At 43.7% G+C, this 10,000-nt stretch overlaps 1 protein-coding gene across 1 annotated transcript in view; it reads left to right on the top strand.

Moving 5' to 3' along the window:
- Positions 1-10,000, top strand: part of cttnbp2 (cortactin binding protein 2) — a gene marked incomplete at its 3' end in the record, with an annotated part of 106,565 nt that overhangs the window by 54,551 nt on the left and 42,014 nt on the right. Inside the window, exons 4-6 of the mRNA XM_080028505.1 lie at positions 2,140-2,355; positions 2,687-3,896; positions 7,879-8,226. Coding sequence (XP_079884631.1) covers positions 2,140-2,355; positions 2,687-3,896; positions 7,879-8,226 — 1,774 coding nt within the window. The remainder of the gene's footprint in view (positions 1-2,139; positions 2,356-2,686; positions 3,897-7,878; positions 8,227-10,000) is intronic.

The raw sequence follows: 10,000 nt of genomic DNA on the forward strand, positions 1-10,000 counted from the left end.
AGTAAATATACAGTAGGAGCAGTGGTGTGTGTGTGTGTGTGTGTGTGTGTGTGTGTGTGTGTGTGTGTGTGTGTGTGTGTGTGTGTGTGTGTGTGTGTGTGTGTGTGTGTGTGTGTGTGTGTGTGTGTGTGTGTGTGTGTGTGTGTTGTAAATGTTCCACTTGGTTCAGAAGTACATCATCTCTGTGTTATTATTATAGAGTTCAGGGAGAGGACACACACTTTCACACATCCATATACGTCAACACAGAGTGTGTGTGTGACCCAACACGTCACACGTCTCACACACACACACACACACACACACACTCTCTCTCTCTCTCTCTCTCTCTCTCAAACACACACAGAAACACACACACACACACACACACACACACACACACACACACACACACACACACACACACACACACACACACACACACGCTGGTATTCCCATATTCCAAACATTAATAATGCCTCTGCATACACCAGACACATTCATACTCAGACAAACACACAATCATCTCTTACCTACATCTTCCTCTGGAGAAATGTAGCTGCAACATTTAGTCTAAATAAACAAACTCAATCTATAGTCAAACAAGAAATCTCTCTTCAATATCTGATGATGAATATTTTTTCTTCATTTATTTCCAATTGTGCATTTCTTTCATAGTGTCATTGTTGCTTTACTTAAAGGCCTACTTCACCTGGTGGAAATATGAAGGTGTATTGAACTCTGAGATCCTATGTAGTATATATAAGCAAAGGTATTTCGAAATCGGTTCATCCTTGCCTGAGAAAAAGGCAGAAAGAGTGTTTTATGGTCTCACTGTCTAACCCTAACATTTCCCCATGCGTGACGTCACACATGGTAAAATGTAGGAAATGTTAGGATTAACAGGACAGCTGGGCCAAGGGAAGACTGAGGAAAGAAAAACCTCATTCATTATATTATAACAGCGGTTTTATAATGATAGAACGTCGGTTCCGTATGGGTGAAGTATTCCTTTAAGTGCGGTACATACATATTTTAAACTTGTCCTAATCCGCCTTGTTTCCATATACGCATCCCAGTGTGTCACCACCTTATCAGCACATCCCTAAATGTGTTCTTCAGACGCATTAGGCCGATTCACCGCAGACATAATCCTCACCCAATTAGCAGCTAGTGGTAGCGCCTCCCTTTTCAGTAACAACTGGCGCTCCCCTGACACTTCCCCATTGCTTATTAAGCCCTCACATCAGCTGGTGGGGACATGTAGCCCGGTCCCTGATGGTTTGAACTAGGGACACTGGGGAAAGGCGGTGAGGTCATGTTTGGGACAGGGGGTGGTGGTGGGGTGTGGTGTGCACTCTGTTGTTTTTTAAGGCCAGTTGGAGCACAATAATAATTTGTTTGACAGAAAATTAGTCGGCAGTGGCAGAACTGTTATTGTTTGAAATTCTTAGTATGTAGAATGAACTTTAAACTTGGAATTTTCTTATACATTATGAGGGATACATTTTCATTACATTTGAATGATACAAACACAAGATAATTAGTTGTATCTCAAATGTAGGCAGTTATTCCTTAGAACTTAAGAATTTTAGTTTGGGCCTTAAAACTCAAAAATCTATTGGAGACAGTTTTCTTGAATCTTCAAATTTTCCTAACTTTTTAAATTTTTTACATGCATCGACTAAACGTAAACATTAGACCAAGGCTGTGTCTTAATGTACATCTACCACATCAAACACCCCATATTATGATCTCTTTCATTAATCGAATCCCCTGATATTGTTTTTTCCCCCTTCCTCCCAGCTGGAGATGGAGAAGTTACAGCTACATTTCTAATATTACAGTGCATCACCCCAACTTAATCACTAGACCAAGACTGTATATTTGTGTACATCTACCTTCCCTAACATCCAGTATTACCATCTCTTCCATTGATCAATTTCCCCTTTATGATGATTTCTTTCTTCCTCAAATGTAGGCAGTTTTCCTTAAATGTAAGAGTTTAAGCACTAGCCTCAAGACTGGAAAATCTAGTGAAGACAGTTGCCTTTCAACATTTTAATTTTTACAGTGTCCATCAACCCAACACAAGACAAATGCTCTGTGTCTTCGTAGATCTAATGTCCCCTAATTTCCTAATTGTGTTCCTCCTCCCAGCTGGAGATGGAGAAGTTGCAGCTGCAGAGCTTGGAGCAGGACCACCGTAAGCTGACGGCTCAGCTGAAGGACGAGCGCGAGAAGAACAAACACATTGTGATGATGTTGGTGCGCGAGTGCAAACAGCTCGCCACGCGGGTCGTAGAGGAGTCGCAGAGATTTGATGAGCTGCAGGCCCGCATGGAGGAGGAGGGGCGCTCCACTGGCAGACTGCAGGTAGGGGAGGGGGGTATTTTGGGATACCAGGATTAGTATCAGGTTAGATTTGATTGACTGCCACTTTAAAATTGGATTTGATTTTCGTTTTTTTAGTACATGGCATGAAAGCAAACTAAAGTCCATGTCTTATCTATCTTAATTTCATGACTATTTTGTGAAATTTGTGATGCATGTGATTGTAAGGCAAGTCAACATCACCAGCGGCAGTCAGGAACATATAGATATATACAGAAAATGCTACTAAAAAACAACATTTTTATTTAATTTTTTTGATTTTTTTCTTGCGATTTTTACCTGAATCGATTTGTCCCCCCCCCCCCCCCCCCAGGAGGAGCTGAGCTCAGAGAGACAGCGCAGTCAGCAGATGGAGGCGAAGATGGAGAAGCAGCTGTCGGAGTTTGACACGGAGCGGGAGCAGCTGCGCGCCCGTCTGGGCCGCGAGGAGGCCGAGGGCCACACTCTGCGGCAGCAGCTCCACCAGCTACAGACTGAGCAGGACGCTAGCGCCGCCGCGGCTAACGCTAAAGCAGAAGCTACTGCGGCTAACGCTAAAGCAGAAGCTACTGCGGCTAACGCTAAGGCAGAAGCTACTGCGGCTAACGCTAAGGCAGAAGCTACTGCGGCCGCCAGCCCAACACCTAAAGCTGTCACCTCTGTCTCCGTAGCTACAGAGCCCGTCAGCTCTCGAACCGCGTCCAGTCAAACAGACCTGCCCCCTACAGAACCGGAGGGTCCCAAGAAGACCCCCCTCACTATCCCCGTCAAACCCAGCCCCGCTGCGCACTACGTGGGCCTGAGCCTCCCTAAGACGGGCCGGGGGCTGGTCCACAGCAGCTCGGGGGGGCTGGCCCAGACAGAGAACGGCTCAGAGGGCGCGGCGCCCCACAGCGGCGTGCCCAGCGGCGTCAGCCCGCGCGTCCAGGCCGCGCGCTACAAGTTCCAGGAACAGGACCAAAACGGCACCTCCTCCCAGAGCCCCCCGGCTCGGGACCTCTCCCCCTCGCCCGTCCCCCGGGACAACTTCGCCGCCAAGCAGCAGGCGCGCCACACCGTCACGCAGGTGCTGTCGCGCTTCACCAGCCCGCCAGCAGGGGGCCGGCCCGGCCTGCCCCACTCTGCCTCAGAGGGCGGCCCCTTCCCAGGCCGGCTCAGCCACCCCATCGGCATCAAGTCGCCCACGGTGGCCCGGATCGACCGGGGGAACCCTCCCCCCATCCCTCCCAAGAAGCCGGGCCTGTCCCAGACCCCCTCGCCCCCCCACCCCCCTATGAAGGGGGACAGCGGCCGCTCCAAACCCGCCACGCCCACCCTGCCGCCCAAGCCGGCCCTGGAGCTGGTGCCAGCGCTGGCGGCCTCTCAGGTGGGTGCCCTGCCCGCGGGGGGCCGGGGGGCTGACAGGCAGCCTGCAGCATGTGCAGAGTGCCCCCCCGTCATCAGTAGCCCCCCCTCCATTCACCCCCCCTCCACCTCTCCTGTTAGTGCTCCATCCTCCCGTAGCAACCGCGCCTCAGCGGGCAGCCCCCTGGCAACAGCATCAGGTAATGGGGCGCGACCACGCTCTCCCCACTCACTGCCTCTTTCCTTCAACTGTCTTTCTATGGCACTAGCTTAGCTTAGCTTAGCTTAGACTAGCATAGCATAGCATAGCATAGCATCGGAAAAAGGGAAACTGGTTTAAACCAATGCAAATCAGAATAGCATATGGGTCAATTCCTTCTATGCCACTGGCTCTATCCTTCAGCCCTTAATAACCTTTGCAATATCTCGCATCCTCTCTCTACAAATCCTCCTTTCTCTGCCCTACATGTGTCCTCGCTCCGGGCACCTTTCTCCCATGTTGTCACGTTAGCCCTGTTTTTAGTTTAAGTTTAGTTTAGTTTTTAAACATTCCACAAACAAACAATCCAAAAACACATAGTGATAAAACATAAATAGTTCACGTGTGGGTGTGGCAGAAACCTGAACAGGCTTGTATGAAATCCACACCCAAAAAACATTTGATTATTAGATTAAAACACAATCAAATAAACAAACACACAACAACTATTATCTAAATTAAAAAACAACAATGCAAGAAAATGAAGGAAATCAAAACAATGTAGAACAATAAAAAATACAAAAAATACAAAAATAGATGAGTACAAAACAGTCAAATAAATCAGTTAGTATCAGTATCAACAGCTGACAGTGACAACATGGCCCCTAACAAGTGCTTGACAGTCGCACAGAGACCATACAGATGAGCTATTTCACAGCAGAAGTAGCAATTCAGGGTGAATTGAGGCAAAAGTATTCATATAGGATGGTATAGGCCTTCCTACAGTAACCCCCTATCCGCTCTGAAGCTGATGCCAGAGGCTGCTCTCTCCTCCCTCCCTCCCTCCCTCTCTCATCCCCCCTTCCTTCCCTCCATCCATCCATCCCTCCCTCTCCCCTTCCTTTTCCATCCTCCAGGTGCATGACATCACTAATTCCACTGCCTGCTCACTTCCTGGTTCAGCTTTCATTAATCCATGTGTTGTTGACGTTTCGCTGTATGTGATTGAGAGGTTTCGATATAAATGTTTGCATGTATAAAACGGGTGGCCTAAATCCAGCGATCTCATTGGTTCCTAACTGTTGTATAATGGGCGTATACAACTGCTGACGTCCAATCAGTTTGCAGAGTTCCATAGGTGACTGTTAGTACGATCAAAGGACACTTCCAGTTTAATTCAACTTTGGTCTTATTTCCATGTATGTCCATTATTTCTATTATATGATGATACATCACGATACATCACGATACTTTGCGATACGATATATATCGCGATATTCGACTTTGTATTTGAAAATAATACCCAGGTCGTAATAACCTGGATTTACCATAACAATTTAAATGTGAAATGGGACAAAATACTTTTAATATTTAAAAAAAATCTTCATCTTTGCATTTAGAAACACTTCACAGTAATACCATGATTTTGTCTATCCTCACTAACTACGACAAAAACAAAACCATCCTCGAATATATTTCAGGCGCCGTCAATAAAAACATGGGCCATTTGAGACGGAGTGCTTCCCTCTCCAAGTGTTATATTTAATGGCATTTTAAAGGTTAGATCCTAGCCTCTGTTACACTAATATAATGACATCTTAGCCACCGCACGCTGATGGCAAGTAAAAATAGCCGTAAACACCAGCGTTGCCAACCTTTGGGGATTTGATTGCATTTCGATTGCAGCATCTCTCCCACTTTACAAATCTATCCTGCTTACTTCCCGGTGTTTTTCCGAGCTGTCAGCAGCAGTTCGACATGTTTTTATTGCCTTCTGTGCGTTCCCTTATTCCCCCTAGCACAACCCTCTCAGACAGAAAAATAACAACCATTATAGCCGTGGTGGTTATGAGTGTCTTTGGGATTTCTCTACTGCATGTTAACAGCCCTTTTATATCGCTCTATTCTAGTCTATGAGACACATTTCGGTAACACTTTATAATAACTATCCGTTGTAACTCGTTAATAGATCATTAGTAAACTCTTACTTAATGATTATTAATGATTTGTTAAGTGTTTGTTAGCAGTTTGTTAAGGATTTATAACAATGGTAGATAGTTAATAGCTTAATAATTGAATCAGTTCATCTGGGAGGTAATCCGAGATACCGACGAGGCTGAAATAGGCTATAGACTATACACAGTGCATGGACAACTGAGGGCAGCCCCATTTTCAAATATGTTTAAATAAACTCAATACACACTGTGCATGCCATGAATCTGAACGTGACGTGATCAGTTAATCTCGGATTACCTCCCAGATGAACTGATTCAATTATTAAGCTATTAACTATCTGCCATTGTTATAAATCCTTAACAAACTGCTAACAAACACTTAACAAATCATTAATAATCATTAATTAAGAGTTTACTAATGATCTATTAACAAGTTACAACGGATAGTTATTATAAAGTGTTACCCACATTTCTGCTCTGAAATTCTCTCCTTTGCCCCTTATTCTAACTTGTTTTTAACCCTCCCGGTTCCAGACAGCTATATAAAACCATTGTTAGCAAGTAGCATCTCTAGCTTTTTTTAAAGGTGGAGTCAGTGATTCTGGAGAATGCTTGTTGCCAAAATTGTTGTCAAAATCTGTGAATATCTCCTCATGATCCGCTACCTGTCTGTACTGTGTGTGTGTGTGTGTGTGTGTGTGTGTGTGTGTGTGTGTGTGTGTGTGTGTGTGTGTGTGTGTGTGTGTGTGTGTGTGTGTGTGTGTGTGTGTGTGTGTGTGTGTTCTCCAGAATCGCAGACTACACCTTTTAAATATGAGACTTCTCAGCTGTTTAGTTAGCAGTCTTAAGCAAAGTTGTTGTGTTTAGTAATTAAGTATTTCTTCTGTTCTTAACTGCATTTGTTTGTTTGTTTGTCTGTGTTGTGCTTATATTAGTTTAAAACAATGTTGTAGAATTGCAATAGTATCTTTTCTAAATGATGTGTGTGTGTTTTTTTAATTGTGCACTGTGTGAATATGTTGTATGAATAATAGTACTCAGCTCTCTGTCTTAGTGTTGATGAGATTATAGACTCTTTTGTCGAGGCTGCGGCACGGTTCACAGATTAGATTTCAGACATTTATAAATGGTATTTTTCGAAAGCAGGGAAAAAATGTCCACATACCAAAACCCAAAGATATTTAAATAAAAAAACAAGATTATTATCAGTCTTTGCTGAATAATTGTGCGGCTACGTATTGTTATGATTTTTTTTTCTCGCAGTATTTTATTCTAGTGTTAATACCAAAGTTTACAAGATACCACGAAAGGTTTGGCTGAATTTCTTGAAAACGTGATTTTATTTATTTTTTTGTTAACATTTAAAAAATATATATTTACAATAAAAAATCCTAAATACAGTACACAATTGATATGATACTGGGATGCTTTCCCATATGTAGCTACTATAACTCCCCCACCTTATACCTGCTTGCTGCCTGGACAAAAGAGACTAGTGCTTCAATATGTGCCCAACTCAAATTTTCTCTCCTTCCCTTCCAAACTTGCCACCATCCTTACACCTTTCCACCTTTTCCTCTGCCCTATACAGCACTTCTAGCCTCCTCTCTCTCTCTCTCCCTGGCTGTGTTCGAAAAGCCCTAATAATGTCCTACTCATACTAATTTTGACATTACCTTGAGTATGTGACGGTTGTGTATGCGAGTTTGTGTTGGCCGAGAAATTCCCGGATGATTACTAACTTCTGGGAAGATTTTGAGTATGAATCGATAGGTTACTTTTACTCAACCGCCCCACAATGCATTGCGTCTTTTCAAAAGACACTGAACTTTAAAAAAAAAAGTCTTTATTGCTTCTGTATATTTCAGTGTAAACGGTCCAACCAACCTCGCATACACAATCAATGGTTAAATAGACAGCATGTAATATACACATGTTGAGTATGTAGGAGGGAGGACGTTAGTAGGGCTTTTCCGGACACACCCCCTGTCCCCCAGTCTAACCCTCTCTTGCCCCCCGTCCCAACAGGCTGGGGTCCCTCCGTAGCGTCCTATCCCAGCGGCGGCGGGCTCCCTGCTGGCTCCCTGGACAGCCGGAGCCCCCCCCTGATGCCCCAAGCTGCTTCCCAGGGAAACGTCACTTTATTGTCAATGCTGCTTAACCAACCAGACCCTACTACTAAGACAACCACCACCACCAACATCAACACTACTACTGCTAGTCCTACTACTGCCACTTCTTCTACTGCTGCGACCACTTCACAACACTACAACGACGAGCCCATTCAACTAGACCACGAGCCACCGCACCTCCAACCCTACCACCACCACTACACCACCTCTGCCTTGTTCGCTGCTGCTCAGAATGGACACGCAGGTAACTGGCATTTTCCTTTAATAATATACTGGTGTGTGTCTTGGCATTTGAAGCTATAGTGCGTAACTTTTTTCATATGAATGAATGTTTAAAAAAAAAGCCCATCAGCGCCCAACAACCTGTATGTATTTCTCAGTACTGGCATTTCTTACAGCTATACTGGTGTGCTTCTTGACATTAAAAGCAATAGTGCGTAACTTTTTCATATAAATTAATATTAAAAAAAGCCCATCAGCGCCCAAAAAACCTGTCTGTATTTCTCAGTAGTGGCATTTACTGTAATAAGTCCTGGTGTGTGTCTTGACATTTAAGTCAAAGTAAAATGATGAAGCTAGAAATACACAACCCCTTAGGACAGCGAGGTCATGTCTCTAGGATTTTGTGTAAACTTGGGCTGAAATTTAGTACATAAGTGATTCAGCCTTATCCCACAAGAAAAAGAAGAAGTACTATAGAATAAATAACTAAATACATCTTCACCTCATCACTTGATTTTGAGGAAAGACTTGAGGCAGTGGTGGATGATGCCATCTTTAGTAACTATAGCTTCTTGCCCTTGAAGGCCACCGTTGCTTCTGTAAATTCTCCCAAAGGAAGGGGTTAGCAAGGGAGCGTTGCAATATAGAATGTCTGTCCTTCAAGTTTCTTGTTATCTGATCTACTTCACACTTGGTGGGCGTGTGGCTGAGAACCAGAGGGGAGTGCAGTGTTCTGAGTGTGAGGTTGTTTGGATCATCGGTTCTTAAGAAAACTGTGAAAGCCTGTTTAAGCCAGCTGGACATTGTTGTGTGTCTCTCTCTCTCTCTGTGCTTTTACCACAACAGCTAGGATAGACGTGCATCCAAATCCAAGCGAGGCATCTTCTAGAATTGTGTAGACGAAAACTGCAATCTCTATCTGTTGTTCTGATCAGCGGCCGTCTGGTTGATTGATGATGAATGATTACCGTAATTTTCGGACTATAAGCCGCGACTTTTTCCCCATTTTTCGACCCTGTTATTACACAGCACAGTAGATGTTCTGTAGCTACTAGCTACTATTGCTCTAAATGGTAACACTTGAATACGTTATGCAAATATGCAACTTGTTTGTTGAAATGTTAATAAATGGGAGCTTCCTCAAGCAGCCATCTCGTTCCCGACAATCCCCTCTGTGCACAAACTCTTACATATGGTAATTAAACATTATAACACCTGCGGCTTATAGTCCAGTGCGGCTTATAGTGCGGAAAATACGGTAGTTAAGAGACAAGTATTGATTGATATGAAGAAAGGATGACACATGAAAATACAAAGAAAGGTTTCACACACACACAGGAGCGATTGAGCATGACTGAAGAGTTTGCACTTTTCAATTTTTTCATAAACCTTGAATGCAACACATAGCTAGCATCAGTTTAACTAGTTTTAATGGATTGCTCAGTATGTGCTAGTTCTCTACTTGAACCTGTGGCATTTTTCGAATTTTCTTAAGATATCTTCCATGCTTCTAATGGCAAAAATAGTCCAAACTGATTCCCCCTACAGTCTTGGCACACAGTAGCTTTGCCACATTGGTGTGCGTCTATCCATGCTGTTACTGTACTGATGATTGCTACCGTAATAGTACAAATAGATGTGCATTTAAATTCTAGGCACCTTTCGAATGGGCATTGCAATAGTTTTTCTTAGGTAAGCCAAAATCTTATATACAAGGGTTGCGTTCCGAATCGCATACTCTTTCTTTTTTCTATTCTACATACTACATCCGACGATAAAAATAATCTAGTTAGGAT

This window comes from Ammodytes marinus (genome assembly GCF_949987685.1).
Source record: "Ammodytes marinus genome assembly, chromosome: 5".
In the NCBI taxonomy this organism is placed as follows: domain Eukaryota; kingdom Metazoa; phylum Chordata; class Actinopteri; order Uranoscopiformes; family Ammodytidae; genus Ammodytes; species Ammodytes marinus.